Here is a 20,769-nt window from a genome sequence, read left to right on the forward strand (position 1 = left end):
TTCAACGTGGATCTATAAAAATAGCTCATAGTCTGTAAGCCAGGGGAATGAAATAACAAAAAAATTTAGAAAAATATATTAAGCTCTTTTAGTGGAATGTATTAAACCGTCTAAGACGAATTAAGTACTGTCCATTCAATTCCACCAGTTAATTTTCGTTATCTTTGCAGATACGTATTTCGACCACAACTGTGTGGTCGTCTTCAGTGTCTTGTACTTGACTCGACTTCGACTCGACTCGAAGTCGAGTCAAAGACACTGAAGACGACCACACAGTTGTGGTCGAAATACGTATCTGCAAAGATAACGAAAATTAACTGGTGGAATTAAATGGACAGTACTTAATTCGTCTTAGACGGTTTAAAAAAATTTAATTGCTCGACGAGATTACACGTTTTATAGAAAGTGTGTTTCGCATAAGAAACAATGCTGAAAAATAGTTTAGCTTGCCATACTCTACCAAAATGAAATTTTATCATCAAATTGAGTGTCAATGAAGTAGAACCAGATTATTCCTCCTACAAAGTCATAATCTCCACATTAAAATGTATACGATGCTCAAAAACGGCCCTGACCCATCTTACCCCGTGACCCATCTTGCCCCGCCTAACCCTATCTGTATTCTAAGTATCACCGCGTGTGCATAGTTTGAAGAAAAAACGATCTCCCATGTGAGATCGGTTTTTTGGTGATACGGTTTCATCGTCCGTTGGCGCGCAAAGTTGGCGAGCAACGGCGCAGCCTGTTGGCTGAAGCAGTGACCAATAGCTATAGCTAGCAACGCGATTGCGGGAGAGCCAATCTCCGGCACCATGAGAAAATTTGTAGAAGTGCACACGAACAGAACATGAATAGTAATCGATTGATATTTTGAACAGCACTGGCCAGTGCATACGTTAGGTCCTAATTTGGGAGTTAGGGGCAAGCCAGAGTAAACGCGACGTGCGATGCGACGCGACGCGACAGTGCAATTTGACAGCCTGATGATAATGATTGTTATTCTTTTACGTGAGTCGCGTCGCGTCGCATCGCTCGTCGCGTTTACTCTGGCTTGCCCCTTAGGCTTAAGCTGAAAACTAGGGGTAAGTGTTTAAACGAATGATTCGGCCGAATTTCTGATCAGAGAATAAAATTATGTTAAATAAAATTGTGGAATTTATGTTAGCTAAAATTGTTGCGTAAGATTTGTTGACTTGGGAAATGTTAATTTAGTTTTTTTTTATTTTGCTGGTGGTGGTGAATTTTTAAAATTTGATCGTCTGTCTATCCTTCCATTTTCGAACCTGCAAAACGAGGACGGCATTCAGGAAAACCCGATTTGGCGCTTAAGCTGATTTCTAATAACGAGGACGGGTTTTTATAAAATAGGATCCACACATTGGTGGAACTTTCAGTGGGCCACCTGGAGAATGTTACAAACAATGGATATAAAATTGACCATAAATCAAATTCATGACCAGAGCCTCAAAATCAACATTTAAAACGACAATTTTGGGAGTAACATTAATCGTGCATAAACTCTAAAAGTGCCAAAATGATACATGATGTTTTACAGGGTTCAAAACATGTTTTCATTTTTTTATGGACCTTGCTCGTCTTGCCCTGATGGGATGGCGAATTCGCCCAATACAGTAATGAAAGATCCATTAATTACGTAACGCAAAAAAATGACAATTTTCAACCCCCCCCTTTTTTTCCCTATGTTTCACTTTTTGTATGAATCATTTTAATTTTTTGTATGGATTGTAACATTTCGGGCAACCCCCTTCTTCTCTAAGCGTTACGTAATTTATGGTGCTTCCTAAAGAAACGCCTTGAAAAAAACACATTTTTTTAAAACCAATCTATAAGATGTTTAAACTATAATAATCGATATTTCTGCAAGCTAACATTATGTAAAAGACCCTAAATAGATGGCTAAGAGACAAATATGCAGTATGCGGAGGATTTTTAGTGTACATGAGCCAGAGTTTAAGGTGGCGATCTTGCCCCACTTTCCCATACCTCTTTTTTCTTTTTTGATATATATAATTCAATAAGATATAACCAATTTATGTTTTTGTTGAGCTCAATTACGTTGATAACATGAAGATGTTCGATTTATATGGTTCGATCACTTATTAAGTAACACTTACCAATGGATGGTCTAACAATTGACACTGGTAATCCCTTTGCTTCTTTCAGGAGCATGTGTTCTGCCATGGCCTTGGTGAATGTGTAACTGTTGGGTCGGTTGCCAATTAGTGACGGGGTTAACTAAAATTGAGAGAACATCGTTTTCAAACCATATTCGCTAATTACATTTGACCCTTACCTTTTCTAAAATATCTTCCGGGAACCATCTAACCAACTGAATAATATCATCCGGGTTATATGGGGGTGGGTAAATAATTTCGGTCACCTCTTTTCGATCGCAATTACAATATGCTGTCGACACATGCACTAGGGCCTGAAAGTTATGTACAATTCATAATTAAGATACACTGACCCTACATATATGGGTCACTTGGTAGCACTAGTCACTCCATTTTGCATGCTGGTGAAATGTAAATGACTCATATTAGTGTGTGACCCATGATTGTGGGGTCAGTGTACAACTTTCTGTATAAGAGAAAAAAATACTAACATCCAAACACAGCATTCTGTGGCACAGTTCCATCAACTGCTTTGTTCCTATCATGTTGATTGTGACGGATTGTTTAATTTTTTCATCAAACTTTACTGTAGCTGCGGAATGGAACACTATGGACACCTCTTGGCATATCGTGATCTATAGGTATAAAATGAGTATGTATTTAAGTATAGTAGCACAACAAGTAAGTAAATTACCTGATCGATTTCCGATATTCCGAGTTCGTTTAGCGTAATGTCACCATTTATTGGAATGACTTTTTTTAGGTTGGCTGGATTTTCGTCCCGTATTCTATCGAATAGCTATTTGAAATTTTAAACATGACCATTAGTATTAGTATCATAAATATATAGGTGTTAAGTAGGGGAAGGTGGTCGATTGCCGGCACTGGTCGGTTGTCGGCACCCGTCATAACTTTTGACAGAAAACAGATGTGGTCATTTAGACATTTCTAGACCAACATTTGAAAAGGGCGTAACAGCCAAAATGTATTCCTTCTGGTTCTTCGTCTACATATATAGCTATATATGTAGACGAAGAATCAGGAGGAATAAATTTTGGCTGTTACGCCCTTTTCAAATGTTGGTCTAGATTTGTCATACGAGTGCTATGTAAGCACGATCTTGTTGTGCCCATTTCCGAAGCATATAGAAGCTTTTGTTTCGTTTTACAGAGAAAACACTTTTTTGACAAGTGAAAACCCGCTACAAAGTTTTTTTTGGTCATTTGCTTAGTGCTATAAACCGTAGTAAACGATCGAAATTTACTCTATTTTGTGATTCAATATTGAATGCCACCGTAGCGATCACAATTTAACTATTATTTTCATTTTTTAAAAGGTTTAATTATTTCGGTTGGTGGCACCCAGGTGATTATCAAGGGAAATCATCAGTGTATTGCCTAATTTCAGGCTATAAGCACAGACAAACAGACATAACACATTGAACATTTACTCTTCAAATTCATGGTCGTTCAAACACTAACGACATCTATTGATTTCAGCTAGTTGGGCAAATCGCGAACCAGATGGCGGTAGTGAGCAAACGTCAAACTAGAGCAAATCCTTTGCGAGCGCCACGAGTGATTGATTGGCCAACTAATGATTATTTTAATTGACCAGTAAATCAGTGAACGATGGAAATTTCACGAGTGTTATGTCTGTTTGTCTGTGCTATAAGGCAAGTTGTTAGCAAACCTAACCATTTTTGAGAACTTTATAAAATGTGTATTATGGTGGCTCAAATTAGTATGGAAAATTTTTTTTTCAATTTTTTTGATGGGCCGGACTCTTATTCTATTTGATGTCCTGTTGCTCTGGACAAAATTTCAGCCAAATCGGTCAACGTTTAGGCGGTGCTAAACTTGTTAGAAGTTGATATGCAAAAATGTATGCAGAAACATCCAAAAACAGTGATTTGCAGTTAGACGACACAATTTACGATGAAGAACTATGATACTCATTTTGTCTTAGGGCCAATTTCTTCACCTCCGCTTAACTCCTAAGCGGAGCTTACCCATACGCTTAAACCTGGTTTAAGCACTAAGTGGAATTGAAGAATTCGGCCCTTAAAGAGTTTAATTCAGAATGTTATACTGAAAACTGCGAGAAGATTAGTGTTTGCCCGGCGAAGTTATTAGCATTTCTCTGAGGTGGAGTTTGAGCAAATTTCGTTTCCTTTACCTTTGAAAAGAAATAAATTCACCCATACAACACCCTAGTAAAATGCTAATATGTTTGCCTAATAAACTCTAATCTAATCAAACGTTGACCGATTTGGTTGAAATTTTGTCCAGAGCATCAGGACATTAAATAGAACCGAATAAGCGGGCGACCCATCAAAAAAATTGCAAGAGTGTTTTTTGAGCCACCCTAATGTGTATAATGTACTTAAATGTAATACATTTCATTGCTATTGACACAATATATCTTGATCTTTCCATCCATAACGCCCCCACTTCATAGTTTTTCATTTCGAGTGGGTTTTTAGGGTGCCGACCACCGACCATCTTTTTCGAAACGACATAGAATCAACGCCTAACAAAATTGGTAATGAAATTTTTCCAATAGACGAAATAAAACAAATCTCCACTAGTTATTAGCTCACCTATATGCTTCCATTGGTATGCAAATATTACCACATTTTGTAATTGGACGAAAGTTTTGTTCCAAAAACAAAAGGATGCAGACAACCGACCACCTTCCCCTACATTTTTGAAGCTGTATCAGTACCCTAAGCAAGCTAAGAGGAATGTGAAACAAACCGCGAAACGGGCGGCCGAGGAGGTGATTGTGGCTACTACTCATAGGAGCGCCAAACCAAGAGACGAAGACGAAACAATTATCATCAAAGCTAACGGTAAGAGCTGCGCGGACCATGAAAGGTGGTCTACGAGCGGGCGTAAATTGAATCCGGCGAACCTAGAAGGGTCAGATGATTCTTGTCCCTAAGCAGGATGTTATGCGGAAGAGTTCTGTTCTGCGTATATAAAATTAACATAGGCCGTGGGCTTCAGGTAAGAGATCATTGGAAGCCTTCCTTACTCCTCATACACACAAAGCCATCGATGTTACTAGAGATTTGACGAATCGAGTTGGCCAGCTAGGTACGTTAAACTGTGAACCCAAACCCACGCAGTAAAATTCATATTTACGAAAACTTGACTTACCGGACTATTTAAAATTTCCGTTAACCTCGCCGATATATCCTGGCCTCGCTTTGGACGAATCAGGATGAAAATATTTTTTATACCTGGACAAGAGCGTAGCAGTTTTTCGATGAGAACCTATTAATAAAACATAAAATATAAGACGAAAATTATGTTTAGTGAAATATGTCACCTGTCTATGAGACGAGTTAGTGAGAGGTCAATGAAATATCGCGCTTGAAACTTAACAGAAGTACGAGACACTGAAGACTGAGTTGCAGTTAAGATTTAAATGCATATCTCTGAAGTAACGATCGAGTGTCGGAAATGAATGGAATAGAACTAACTCGTCTTATAGCAGATGAAAGTGATTTTTTAATATTCTATAAAAGAAAAAGAAAAACATCTCACCTTCCCCATGAAGCCAGTTCCTCCAGTAATGAAGATGCTTCTACCATGGTAAAACTCAGCAACGGGTATATATTTTTTGTCCTTTGCTGAATTTTCGTTGGCTCTGCCTTCAACGCTCATTTTGGAAGCCATGATTAGTTACACAATTCTCACCAATTTCATCAAATGAAGATTGATTATTTGACGAACTATGACGAACAATGATGATTGCTTCCTGTCTGGAGATAAACGAGAACAGGTATTTGATGTAGTTTTTTTTATAGAGGAAGGGATATTTATATTTTAGATATCTGAAGAAGAATGGATCCTCCTCTTTTGAACATAAAGGCCGCTCATAATCAAAATTTATAATGAAAACCACTGTTGTGTTCCTCTTCGATTGTAATTTGCTGCGCTAAAATACATTGAATGTTAACATATAAGAAACTAAAAGATTCACCTTGTAGGTAAAAGCAAAAACAAACAGAAAAATCAAAAATGGTCAAATAGTAACTTTATCAGCTAATCGCTATTATCATTATTCGTGTTCAGTCGACCTGCCCAGAACATTATTTGTCTGATTTTTAGCATGTAATTGCCGGTCTAGCCAACCGGGAGCGCTTCCGAGACTCCCCGAATCAACTGCCTCAGGTCGGCACACTCTCGTAAGTTTACCACGGGACAGAGAATCTTCGCACTTGAATTAAGGAAAACCTAACAGCACTATTCAACGATTTAAACAATTTTATTAGCTACACTCCTTCTAACTGTCCTCCCACTTCCTTATCCACTAGCTAACCTCACTGGGCGGGGCCCCTTTCTTCACTCCACAACCACTTACTCCTCTCCACAACCACAACCACTTCCACTTCCTTCTCCGCGTTTCTGCTCTCTCTCTGTCTGGTACGGATGGCTTCCACCACGTTCCGCGTCGTGGGTGGCACCAAGGGTTAACCGGATAGCTGGTGATCCAGCTGCGCGTCCTAGGCTACCGATATGTTGACGGATCGGTCTTCGGGGAATAACGGTGCCGGAATCTACCCGGCGAATGGGCTCTAGGACGGCACAAGGACTCCCGGGGAACTGGAGCCGTTATCGCAAATACAGTGGTCGAAGTAGCGACACCACGGTGGAACAACGGTGTCCTGATTTTCCTCCTTATGCTCACAAACTGGTAAATTTTAACTGCTTGAATTTAAACTTTTACGTAGCGCTTTGGACATCTAGTCTTGTTTACGACTGCCGGGTAAGTGAACGAATAGTCCCGGCCCAATCAGCCCCAAGGTTCCTCCGGTCATCGACTTTTCACAGTCTTCATCCCTTTTCGTGCCACCCATTTGTGCAACCCATCATGGCCGCTCCCAACTTTGTATCCTGCGGCTCCTGGTGGTGGGTTGGTGGTTGGTAGCTTGGAGGGTGGTTGGTAGCAGTTAAGGTGATTGCTCCTAATAGCTATTTACTTGTATGCCAAGTGTACTCTGCAGGGGGAGAAAATCTCAAAACTCACACAAAAACATAAACAAAACCGAACACTTACAAGCATTATTAGTTTAGATTAGACAAGTAAATTGAACAAGTTGCGTGACTTGAACGCAAATTGGACATCTAAACTTACTTGAATGAGAAACCAGTTGAACATGTTCAACTTTTAGCAAGTCAATTGAATTCATTCGAGCTGATCTAAATTCATTTGCCCTGTCCAAATGCAGCATAAGTCTCGCACAGTCGTTCATCAAATTTACTGATAACATTTCATTAACCCTTTCCCGCCCACGACTTTTTTCAAAGATTTCAATAGGAAGTTATTATATCTAAGATTAAGGAAAAACGATAAAAAATAGATTGTTAATCAATAGTTATCGAATTGTTTTCAATAGTTCAACACTATTTGTCCTTAAAATTGATTATACAGTAATATCCCGATTTTATCACCCCCTGATGAATTTTGGGGTGATGGAAATGTGACAAAAACGGAAAAAAAATTATTTTCAATTTTTTAATTCATTTCACAAATATGAATCAATGTATGCCTTGGAAAGGTAAAATGCGTGATTAGCACCCGTTATTTCTTGTTGAAAAGGCTCAAAAATCCTTGACAGGTACTCAGGAATGATTTATAATAAACCACAGGCGGTGAAAGTTTTTCATGAAAATCAATGTTGTTTGCTGTATTACACCCAATATTTTTTTACACGGTTGGTATTTTTGAATTTCCCGGTTAACCAATTTTTTCACAGCTTTTTAAATGCCACCTGAATTTTCTTTGATTTTTTGTGAATTTTTTCATGGGGTTAACTCAAAGTTTCATCAACGCTAAAGGTCGTAATCAACTAAAACCAACCCGTATAAAAAAAGAACCGGGTGTATTTACAAAAATAAAAAGAACGTTTAAAATTTTCAAATTTTTTTAGGATAACAAAATCGGGTCGAACACATGACAAAATCGGGACGTGATAAAATTGGGTCGAAAACGTGACAAAATCGGGGGTAGACAATATCGGGGAGTGACAAAATCGGGTCGACACTGTATTTGCAGTCTAATGGAACCATCAAGATGTGGACCGGAGCAAGCAGATTTAATAATTTGATGATTAGTTTACTACATCAGCATAGGAAAAAATAGACCTTTTAGCTTACACCTTACTTTAAAGTACTAGCCCAATATTTATATATTCTTATACAGTGTTCAGTTATGTTAATTATTTCATTATTGTAGTAATTGTAGAAGATTGATTTATTATGCAATATAAAAGGATTAAAATTAAAGAAGATTGATTTATTATGCAATATAAAAGGATTAAAATTTACCCCGTAAACACCGTAATAGAATTTCTTTCAATTTAACGATTGAACTTCGACGTTGAACTCACGTTAAATACCTCAACTCAATAAGATTGACAATCATCGATTGTCGAGCCGGGTGTTCGACGAGTGCACATATGGCATTCAACCTATTTATTAGCATAGCATAGTTACGGTGCAGGGTCTCCAATAGCCTTGCGAGTAAAGGCATAGGATTGCCAATCCGGAGATGGTGAGTTCGATTCTCGGTCCGGTCTAGGATGTTGTCTAGGGATAGATGCCCTGTTCTGTTGAAGAATCATTTTAGGTAGAAATGTCCGAAATACATTTAATTGGAGATGGAATTAAATTAAAATGAATAGAAAATATTGTAAGGAAATTGCTTCGGAACCGTTTCCCGATGAAAACAAATCCTATCTACTCTGTGCGCGTGCAAGAGAAAGATGAATAAACGTCAGCAAGCCTTATAGCCTCGTAGTACCTCTGAAGCGTTTAGTCTTTGTCAAAAATTTTGACAGGTCGATAAAGTAGAACGGTGAAAAATCATATCATTTTAACGGCATCAATTGGTATCGATTTTTTTGAAAAGATCTTTATACATTATTATTATTTATTCAGACTAAGGCCGAAGTGGCCTGTGCGGTATATAAGAGTCTTCTCCATTCGGCTCGGTCCATGGCTACACGTCGCCAACCACGCAGTCTACGGAGGGTCCGCAAGTCATCTTCCACCTGATCGATCCACCTTGCCCGCTGCGCACCTCGCCTTCTTGTGCCCGTCGGATCGTTGTCGAGAACCATTTTCACCGGGTTACTGTCCGACATTTTCGCGGTGTGAACGATGAATGGTTCTCCCAACAGCTGATGCAACTCGTGGTTCATTCGCCTCCTCCACGTACCATCCGCCATCTGCACCCCACCATAGATGGTACGCAGCACTATACTTTCGAAAACTCCAAGTGCGCGTTGGTCCTCCACGAGCATCGTCCAGGTCTCGTGTCCGTAGAGGACTACCGGTCTAATTAGCGTTTTGTAGATTGTCAGTTTGGTACGGCGGCGAACTCTATTCGATCGGAGCGTCTTGCGGAGTCCAAAGTACGTACGATTTCCAGCCACTATGCGTCTCCGAATTTCTCTGCTGGTGTCATTTTCGGCAGTCACCAGTGAGCCCAAGTACACAAATTCTTCTACCACCTCGATTTCGTCACCACCGATGCAAACTCGCGGTGGGTGGCTCACATTGTCTTCTCTTGAACCTATTCCTATCATGTACTTCTTCTTCGACGTGTTGATGACTAGTCCGATCCGCTTCCCTCTTCAGTCTGATGTAGGCTTCCTCCATCCTCTCAAAGTTACGTGCCATAATATCTATGTCGTCGGCGAAGCCAAATAGCTGGACGGACTTATTGAAAATTGTACCACTCGTGTTAATCCCTGCCCTTCGTATTACCCCTTCCAAAGCTATGTTGAATAGCAGACACGAAAGACCATCACCTTGCCGTAACCCTCTGCGGGTTTCGAAGGGACTCGAGAATGCCCCTGAAACTCGAACTACGCACATCACCCGATCCATCGTCGCTTTAATCAACCGTGTCAGTTTATCTGGAAAACCGTGTTCGTGCATTAGCTGGTCCCGATCGATTGTATCATATGCGGCTTTGAATCTTTATACATTGTCCGTGATTTAACTTCTGATTAATTTGATATTCTTCAGGAAATGGCATCGATCGCTATAAATGGTTGATAAGAGAATCTTTAAATATTGATATGAAGAATTGTGAAGAAACTCGAAGAAATGGTTAGTCGGGTTCTTATCCAAAATCTACACGGAACCACGAAATAAATCAATTAAATTTTATTAAATCAATTTCACTCAAATCCACCTTTTCGAAGAAGCCAAAAGTAAGTAAGATGCAAAAAATCCGGTGAGTACTTTACGTTTACTCCTGTGATGAATTTTAACCCAGCACTAGGTTTCAACAACTCAAATTTGTTGAAGATATGCAACGGTGAACCTTTTTGCCTTTAAGTCTGTGTATGTGTCTCACTAATTTTTAGACACTAATCACTAACTGATTTGCTCGCAACAAGTTGCATTCGACGCAGTCCCATTGTTCCCTATTGAAAATTGTCCGGATCGGAATATGGGCTCAGAAGTTAGGGCCAAAATCCTATTTTTATAACATGCGAGAAAGGCTATCACCGCTAGGTGGATTGCGTTTTTTATTATACCAGTTGGCCAAACCCATCTGATTCAGTCTGTTGGTCGACACCCATAGACTATAGTAGAATCTTTTATAAGTATATATTTTGTGTGGCAAGTACAATGGATACACTTTGCCCCTATGCCCAAGGTGTCGAGAATTTTTCCCACCCGAAAACATCCTAGACCGGACCGAGACTTGATCTCGCCATCTCCTGATTGGCAATCCTACGCTTTTGCTCGCAAGGTTACTGGAGACCCTTATGCTTGTATGTTCTTAAATCCGGCCAATGAGAGTTCAAATGACAATTCTTATACAAGCCTTCCCAAAATAGAGTTTATAGTCAATCGGATATTATTTGGGTATGCAAGGTGTATGGTGATCTTGTGTCACTGCTTCTGCTCATAAGCAGGAGATCAAGGGTTCGAACCCTGGTCCTTTCATATTAGATACTTTCTGGCCCATTTCATATTAGATACTTTCGTCATATAGCTCAATCTCTCATGGCATTCTCATAATAAGCTGCCTGTTACTTAGTAGCAGTAAATGAAATGTAAAAATAGATTGGATTCATATGTAAATACCCGCATAAGGATGTTACATACGACCTCTATTCTTATGCAGGCCTCATACAGGAACGAATGTGTGATGTTGGTGCACGGGTAGCAGTGGTATGGTAGACGTGTGCTTGGTATTACAATCCAATAGCATTAATATCCTAATTGTAAAAAAAATATCCTATTAGAACTCACTTTCCCATTGCTCTAGTACTTTTTATTCTCATTAATATATTCCCATAGATAGCATTACTTACCAAAGTGAATCCAGATAATATATCCCTTCATACTAACATATCCTATACTGAGACGATCGTGGAGATGCAGAGGTATACTCGATCTATAGTAACAACGAGAATTGAACTAATAACCCTTTTTTTCCTTTCCGGACGTGACAGACAAGACTATGGTGGCAGCCAGGTGGAAGGAGCTTGAGGAGTCCTTCGTTGGCGAATACCAGGCAGGTTTTCGTGAGGATCGATCAACGACGGATCAGATGTTCAGATTAAGGATCAGATTAAGGAGAGCACCATTGGAGGAACGTTCCAGAAAATTTTGGAGAACCATCTCAAAGAATTCCTAGAGAAACTTTCTAACTAATAAATTTCTGGTAGAATTTTAAGAACTTCCGGAGGAATTCCTGGAGCAACTTCTAAAGCAAATCATAGAGGAGCTTCTGGAGGAATTCTTGGAGGAGCTTCAGGTGGAACCCCTGGCGGAGCTTCTGGAGGAACTTTGGATGAATTCTTGGAGAAACTTTTGGATGAATTCCTGGTGAAGCTTCCGGAGGAATTTTTGAAGGAACTTCTGGAGGAGTTCCTGGAGGACCTTCCGGTAGAACTCCTCAGAAAATTTCCTTAGACATTCTTTAGGAAAATTTCTTATGAATTCTTGGAGAAATTGAGAAATTTGTATGGAACTTTTATAGGAATACCTGGAGAAGGTTCTCATTCAATTCCTGGTATAACTTCCGGAGGAATTTCTGAAGGATCCTCTTGAGCAATTCTTGGAGGAACTTCCTGAAGAATTCCTGGAGCAACTTCCGAAGGAATTACTGGAGGAACTTCCGGAGGAACTCCTTGTGGACCTTCTGGAAAAAATCTTAGAGGACCTTCTGCAGAAATTTCTTGAGGAACTTCCGGAGAAACTCTTGAAGGAACTACAGGGAAAACAGCTGGAGGAATCCCAGAAGGACTTCTGAATGAATTCCTTGAGGAGCTCTTGGAGGAACTCCTGGTGGAACTTCTGGAGGAACTTTCGGAGGATCTTCAGGAGTACCTCCTGGAGGAGCTTCCGGATGAACTCCTGGAGGAACTTCCAGAGGAACTCCTGGAAGAACTTCTGGAAGAATTCCAGAACTTCCGCAGGAATTCCTGCAGGAATATCCAAAGGAATTCCTTGTTGAACTTCTCAACGAACTTACTGAGGAACTTCCGAAGAAATTCCGGATAATTTTGACCTCTTTAATGTTTATTTTTTTCTTATAATGTGCGAGAACAGCAGCACCAACACTAGATGGACTAATTTGGGTTTTAATCTCTAAAGTTCATCAATTGAGCCATTTGAAATAAATGATTATGTATGAAGAAAAACCAATCAAAATCAATAGAACTAATATGGCCATTTCCGTGAAAACGATACGGAATTGCCCATACACCCTGAACAGATGTCACTTTCGCAGTACATCCGGAACCCATTACAAATCCCCCAATGAGCCTTACAGTTCTCAAAATGTATCTTTAATATAGATTTTATTTTCATCGTTTTGGAAAAACATAAAATTTGACACCCATATATGCATAATTGCATAGTTCCAAAACCGGCTTCTTTTCAAAGGCCCCTGGAACCTGCTATAAGGGTGGCAGTGGGCACTATCATCCTGGAAATGTTGCTGTAATCATCGTCTTGCAAAGCCAAGAAGTTAGATATCCATATTTACATTATTAAGATCTGTTATCATTCTCAATTTTCTGTTGGTAATTTTGTTTAAAAAGTGTTTTTTTCCTTAAATTCTTTGTTTTCTGTGTAACGGGTCTGCTGAAGGGTGAAGGCGAAGCAGGTCAAGAAATATGGTTGTTGTACAAGATGACGATGGTTTATGTTGAAGCTCCATACAAAAATACAGGATTAGGACTGAAATGTATCAGCTATTTGGTTAGACTATTAATTTGACTCCATGATTTACACGTCACTTATTATTCCTACTACTTGACCAGAACATTTTAGATCAATAGCCTAAACTACCGAAATACCTGGTTGGCTACTGGTTATCAATAGCTTTAATCATCGTTTATTCCATCGGATCCATACTATGAAATAATTCCATATTCATTGGTGACCTTTCGCGAACTAAGACACATTTTTTGACAACAGAACTTTCCATTGTAGGGGGTCCCGTAGCGTAGTTGGCTAAACGTTCGCTTTACAAGCGGATGGTGATGGGTTCGATTCCCAGCCCCTCCACCAAATCCTCGTCAGTTGCCGGATCCGCAGCCCACACGGTGGCGTTTGGGGTTACGCGCCTTACCGTCACGGCTGCCTGGTAGCGACTGACAACTTGTTCTTCTCGGAGGCATTCCTGCAACGTTATGGTTACCCGGATAAAAGGCAAGGCAACCTAACAATGCAACGATCATTGGATTCACAACACGGACAAATGGACACAATAGACCAATGCAAGATCTTGACTTAACCTCAATTATTTGACAGTTCACAGAGCTTGTTTACAGGGTGTTAGAATTAAATTCGATCAGCTGAAAAAAAATCCGTAATTTTCGTTAAAAATCATTTTGATCCGAATATTCTAGTGATATGCTTTGATTCCTACCATAAATCCACCACAGAAGACATTAATATTCTTAATTATTCGCAAAACAGTTTTTCCGGAAGCTGCTACCTACGTCAACCTACATCATCATTCACTGGTCTATGGACGGTGAGATATTGCGAGAAAAGAGAAAAATTATAATTTTGCGGAGCAAAGAAGAAGAAGCAGACTGAGTGTCGGAAACTTCAAAATGGCATGCACTGTACGAAAAGTGTTGATATTTCTTGATATCAAGAATATTCGAGAAATCTAATTTTTTTTAAATCACATAAATATATGACAAAATGCCTTCAAAGTATCATAAAACTTGTTTCAAAAATATAGCGGCATGTAACACTCGTTTAAAGTTGCATATTCCCGTTGATTTTAATAATCAACATTCACACCGAAAAAATAAACCAAAATTTTTTACCGTGCAACAAGTGATTTGACGTTTGCGGAACAGCTTTCCGAGTTTCCGACCAGGGATGCCAGATGATATTTCCTTATGTCTTCATAGACGTTTAAAAATGTCTTCAAATGTCTTCAATATTAAAATTATGATTATCAGCGAGAAATTTCAAAATCCAATAGGTTTGTAAATTCAATAATCTCCTTGTTTTACTGATGTGGAATAATGTTAATTTTTTCACATACAAATGGTTAGAATTCAAGAGAATATTCTTTAAAAATCTTTTTTTTCCCTGGATTTTGTACTGAGTCGGATTTTTAAACTGAATTTTCACGTGGAATTCTTCCAAATTTCTTTTTAAAGAATACCCTTTTGGGATTCAAAATTTACTGTGAAATACTTGAAGAAATATCCAGAGAATTTTCTGAAGGAACTTCCGGTAAAATATCTAGATCAACTTCCGGATAAATTCCTGATGGAGCTTCTTATAACTTATGCTAATTTCTTCTGGATGGAGCTTTTAATTACTTCTTGAAGTCTCCTTAAGAAATTTCCCGAGGAATTCCTGTTGGAACATTCAAAGGGTTTACTGAAGAAACTTCCGGAAAAAGTTCAGAAGGAACTTCCGGAGGAATTCTTGGAGGAACTTAAGAAGGAATTCCTGTAGAAACTTCAGGATGAATTCCGGAGGTTTTTTTCTGGAGGAATACCTGAAGGATTTTCCTGATGAATTTCTGAAGGATATTCCTGAGGAATTACTGAAGCAATTTCCGGTGGAATTCCTGAAGAAACTTCTGGAGAAATTCTTGGAGGTAGTTCTTGATGAATTCTTGGAGGAGCTTCTTGGGGTATTGCTGCAGAAATTTCAGAAAGAAATCCTGGAGGAAATACCAGATAAATTTCATAGTATACTTTCTAAGGCATTCTTGAAGAGTCAATCGGCAACTTCCTAAAGGATCTTCCAGAGGAGGAACTTACGGAGGAATCCCTGGTGGAGCTTCCGCCGCAATCCCGGGGAAAACATTCCAAAAAAAATCCTGGAAGAATTATTGGAGGAATTCGTGAAGAAACTACCGAAGGAGTTCTGGAGGATCTTCCAAATGAATTCCTGGAGAATTTTTCGGAAAAATTACTGAAATTCCAGACAATATCCTGGAGGGATTACAGAAAGAATACCAGGCCGAGTTTTTGAAGAAATTCATAGAGGAGTTCGCAAAGAAAACACTGGAAGAATGTCCAAAGATATTTCTAGAAGAATAATCAAAGGAATTCAAGAATTTAACGAAAGCGTGTAGCAAGTTTCCTCTGAATTTCTTTAAGGGAGATTTTCCTGCAAAAATTTACCTTTAAAATTATGTTTTTTTTTTTTAACTAATTTTATTTGCTAATTATCTAATACATGCATTCATCTCTAAGACTAGGTGTTCCGTGTTCCGTATTAATACATTTCAATTGCCTCTGGCAGTTAGAATTTTTTCCTCTGGTTGAATTGAACCATGTAGGAATTACAATGTTTTCAACTTAAACTAAACCTAACCTATTTTATACTAAGGGTACAAGGAGTTAATCGTTGCAATAGAAGATTGCAACGATTTTTGTCTAAAATTGGAAATTATTTTGTTGGACATTTGTTGCAATGTCTCAATATTAGAAATTCTATGAAGTTCATTGGTACTATACCACGGAGGCAACTTCAGAATCATTTTCAAAATTTTATTTTGAATCCTCTGGAGTGCCTTCTTTCTGGTATTACAGCAACTAGCCCATATTGGCACAGCATACAACATGGCAGGTCTAAAAATTTGTTTGTAAATCAAAAGTTTGTTCTTAAGACAAAGTTTTGATTTTCTGTTTATAAGTGGATATAGGCACTTAATATATTTGTTACATTTGGCTTGAAGGCCTTCAATGTGATTTTTAAAAGTTAATTCTAGCAGAAGTCCTAAATATTTAGCTTCGCTAGACCAATTAATTGGAACCCCATTCATAGTGACAATATGTCTGCTAGAAGGTTTCAAATAAGAAGCTCTCGGCTTATGTGGGAAAATTATAAGCTGAGTTTTGGAAGCATTCGGGGAAATTTTCCATTTTTGCAAGTAAGTGGAGAAAATATCCAAACTTTTTTGCAATCTACTACAAATGACACGAAGGCTTCGCCCTTTGGCTGAAAGGCCCGTGTCATCTGCAAACAAAGATTTTTGACACCCTGGTGGTAAATCAGGTAAGTCAGAAGTAAAAATGTTATACAATATGGGCCCCAGTATGCTGCCTTGGGGGACACCAGCCCTTACAGGTAATCTATCAGATTTAGTATTCTGATAGTTTACCTGCAGCGAGCGATCTGATAAATAATTTTGGATCAGTTTAATGATGTACAGAGGAAAATTAAAATTCATCAATTTTACAATCAAACCTTCATGCCAAACACTGTCAAATGCTTTCTCTATATCAAGAAGAGCAACTCCAGTCGAATATCCTTCAGATTTGTTGAGCCGAATTAAGTTCGTAACTCTTAATAACTGATGAGTGGTTGAATGCCCATGGCGAAAACCAAATTGCTCATTAGCAAAAATAGAATTGTCATTAATATGAACCATCATTCTATTTAAAATAATCTTTTCAAACAGTTTGCTTATTGAAGAAAGCAAACTGATTGGGCGATAACTAGAAGCCTCAGCTGGATTTTTGTCCGGCTTCAAAATTGGAACAACTTTGGCGTTTTTCCATTTATCTGGAAAGTATGCCAATTGAAAACATTTGTTAAATAAATTAACCAAAAAGGATAAAGAGCTCTCAGGAAGTTTTTTGATAAGTATGTAGAAAATACCATCATCACCCGGGGCTTTCATATTTTTAAATTTTCTAGTAATAGATCTCACTTCATCCAAATTGGTTCCCAACGAAGGGTCAAAAACATTCTTTTGATTGAGAATGTCTTCGAAGCTCCGTGTAACCTGATCCTCAATTGGACTAGTGAGACCTAGACTAAAATTATGGGCACTCTCGAACTGCTGAGCAAGTTTTTGAGCCTTTTCGCCATTTGTTAATAAAATTTTATTTCCCTCTTTAAGCGCTGGAATTGGCTTTTGAGGTTTTTAAGAATTTTGTTAATTTCCAAAAGGGTTTCGAACTGGGATCCAACTTCGAGATATTATTCTCAAAGTTGGTATTTCTCAGAATAGCGAAACGGTTTTTAATTTCATTTTGCAAATCTCGCCAAATAACTTTCAACGCGGGATCGCGAGTTCTTTGGTATTGCCTTCTTCTCACATTTTTAAGACGGATCAGTAGCTGAAGATCGTCGTCAATAATAATGGAGTTGATTTTAACTTCACATTTCGGAATTGCAATGCCTCTGGCTTCGACAATTAAATTTGTCAAAGATACGAGAGCATTATCAATATCACTTTTGGTATCGAGAGGAATATCAACATCAAAATTCCTATCGATATAAATCCCAATCCGCTCTATGATAATTAAATGTAGAGCTGATTGGATTATAAATGACTTCTTGTGAGATTTCAAATGTCACAGGAAGGTGATCAGAGTCAAAGTCAGCATGAGTTACCAATTGGCCACACAGCTGACTTGAATCTGTTAAAACTAAATCAATTGTAGAAGGATTTCGACTGGAAGAAAAACAAGTTGGTCCATTGGGATATTGAATAGTATAATATCCCGCAGAACAATCTTCAAATAAAATTTTACCATTGGAATTGCTTTGAGCATTATTCCATGAACGGTGTTTGGGATTGAAATCACCAATTACGAAGAATTTTGATTTGTTGCGAGTCAGAATTTGAAGATCAGCTTTCAACAAATTATTTTGCTGCCCATTGCATTGAAAAGGCAAGTAGGCTGCAATGAAGGAAAATTGTGAAAAATTTGTTTCAACAGAAACTCCCAAGGTTTCAAAAACTTTGGTTTCAAACGAAGAAAATAATTTATGTTTGATACGTCTATTAATGACAATGGCGACCCCACCACAGGCGCTGTCAAGACGATCATTTCTGTAGATAAAATAGTTTGGATCTCTTTTAATGGAGAGTCCTGGTTTTAAATACGTTTCAGTTATAATGGCAATATGCACATTATGAACTGAAAGGAAGTTGAATAATTCATCTTCCTTGCCCTTTAGAGAGCGGGCATTCCAATTTAGAACTTTCACACAATTATTTGGATCCATTGAAACGGAGTCCGAATAGAATTTTTTGTGTGTATTTTATACCAACCTGAACAGCTTCAGGAATGGTATTTGCTTTGAACATTGCATCAATCATGTGATGCAATTGTTCAGTTAAAAAATCAAAATCGGAAGCAGTCATGCTACCTGAATCGGCAACATGACCGTTATTTTCCGTTGGGACATGGGTATAAACCTCATTTTGAGAAGAGAAATTTGGTCTACCAGCAGCGATGTTTGCATACGTAGGTACATTGGAAAAATTGGAATTTACTGAAGTGCTTGCTACCCGTTGACGAGCGGCAAAATTTGTTTGTGAATTGTGGTGGGTATGAATTGCTCGACCGGTAACCGGTTTCGAAATTTGAGCGTTTGAAAAATTTCTACCCGTCGAATCTGGGATCCGATTGGAATTTCCCGTCATCAATTTTATACGGGAATTCAAAACTTTTTTGCGTGAAGGGCATTCCCAGAAATTGGATTTATGATTGCCCCCACAGTTTGCGCACTTAAATTTATTGGAATCTTCTCTCACAGGACATGCGTCCTTGGCGTGAGAAGTTCCACCACAAATCATGCATTTAGCATCCATGTGACAATGTTTGGTTCCATGACCCCACTTTTGGCACTTACGGCACTGGGTAGGGTTTTGGAAATTTCCCCCAGGCCTGCGGAAATGTTCCCATGTAACACGGACATGAGACATAATACAGGCCTTTTCAAACTTTTCATATTATTTAGTTCACTTTTGTTAAAATGAACTAAATAAAATTCTTGATAAATGCCCCTCTGGGAAGTACCAGAATGGGATTTCTTTTCATCTTAATTACTTGGACTGGTGAAAATCCAAGTAATTGAGAAATTTCAATTTTAATCTCATCCAGTGATTTGTCATCACTGGGGAGACCTTTCAAGACGACTTTGAACAATCGCTCCAGTTTTGTCGTCGTATGTGAAGAATTTATGGCGCTTCTCAGTTAAATAGTGAAGAAAACGTTTGCGATCGTCAAAGGATCCCGGCAAAACGCGGCAGTCACTCTTCCTAGCAATCTGAAATGAAACCTTGATCCCCTGAAGGTTACTCAAAATCTCATTCCGGAAGCCAGAAAACTCGGCAACAGATACCACAATTGGCGGAATCCTTTGCTTTTTCGCATGAATCGAATCACCTGGGCTAGAGGTATATTCGATTTGCTCAATTTCATCATTAATCAAATCGAACTGATTGCTCAGTTCGATTGGAGAAGAATTATTTCCGATATTAGAGTTAGAATGAATATCTGAATTCTCCAGCTTCCTTCTATTTTTCCGTGCTTGGGCAGGACGGTCTTGAAACCTTGTTTCTTTGAAGGAAGTGGAGAATTCAGAGACTTCCCCTTCCTCTTGTTTTTGTTAATACTCATTGCTGAGCGTGGAGACGTGACCTTCTAAGAGGTTTTTTCCCAGAACGGTGTCCCTGCAGGATTACCACCGCTTGTCGGAATTTTACTTCCGCAAACGGGTCCAACGTAAAACGAAGGCACGGGTCCTTGCAAAGATCGTAACAGGATCAGTGGGTACACTGGGCACCGTTGAAATTAAAATAGCTTCGGGTAGTATTAAAAACTTCCTTCCGCAAAGAGAGAAAGAACCGCACAGCACGAAAGCACGATGCGGTCTGATGAAAATTATGGTAAATATCCATTTAACACTAGCACAATTTCAATTTCTTATCGACATTCGTAAGAATTTTCTATGAAAATTAATTGAGAAAATTTTCTTGTGGAAATTGAAAGGGGACTTATTGTGGGAGTTGTGGAAATCAAGATGAATTTCTCGTTTAAATTTTGGAGGATTTCCTTTATAACTGTTGTATGGAAATTATTAAATATAAATTTTATACTGAATTTCCAATTTTAATTCTCTGGGATAAGGACAAGAAATTCCTCATATTTTTTATCGGAAATTCTCCTTATTTTACACGAACAATTCTTTGAAATTTTCACAGAAAATTCTTTCAAAAATTCACGGGAAATTCACGAGTTTTCCGTCGGATATTTAGAGGAAAGTCACATGGAAATACCGAAACAATCAAATTAATTCAGAAGGAATTTAGAAAAAGTTCAGGTTCTTGCTCAACGGAATAGATTAATCAAGTC

General features: G+C 38.5%; 1 protein-coding gene across 2 annotated transcripts in view; it reads right to left on the bottom strand.

Moving 5' to 3' along the window:
- LOC134225177 (putative fatty acyl-CoA reductase CG5065) overlaps positions 1–20,769 on the bottom strand; it is a 74,011-nt gene that overhangs the window by 16,769 nt on the left and 36,473 nt on the right. Inside the window, exons 2-7 of one of the 2 annotated variants that reach the window (XM_062705040.1) lie at positions 5,690–5,903; positions 5,300–5,416; positions 2,830–2,934; positions 2,627–2,770; positions 2,315–2,449; positions 2,136–2,256 (exon numbers count right to left, since the gene is read on the bottom strand). In XM_062705040.1, coding sequence (XP_062561024.1) covers positions 2,136–2,256; positions 2,315–2,449; positions 2,627–2,770; positions 2,830–2,934; positions 5,300–5,416; positions 5,690–5,821 — 754 coding nt within the window. In that variant the 5' untranslated portion in view covers positions 5,822–5,903. Of the gene's footprint in view, positions 1–2,135; positions 2,257–2,314; positions 2,450–2,626; positions 2,771–2,829; positions 2,935–5,299; positions 5,417–5,689; positions 5,908–20,769 lie in introns of both variants that reach the window. The other variant, XM_062705039.1, reaches the window with a different exon arrangement.

Source organism: Armigeres subalbatus, chromosome 3 (genome assembly GCF_024139115.2).
Source record: "Armigeres subalbatus isolate Guangzhou_Male chromosome 3, GZ_Asu_2, whole genome shotgun sequence".
Lineage (NCBI taxonomy): Eukaryota > Metazoa > Arthropoda > Insecta > Diptera > Culicidae > Armigeres > Armigeres subalbatus.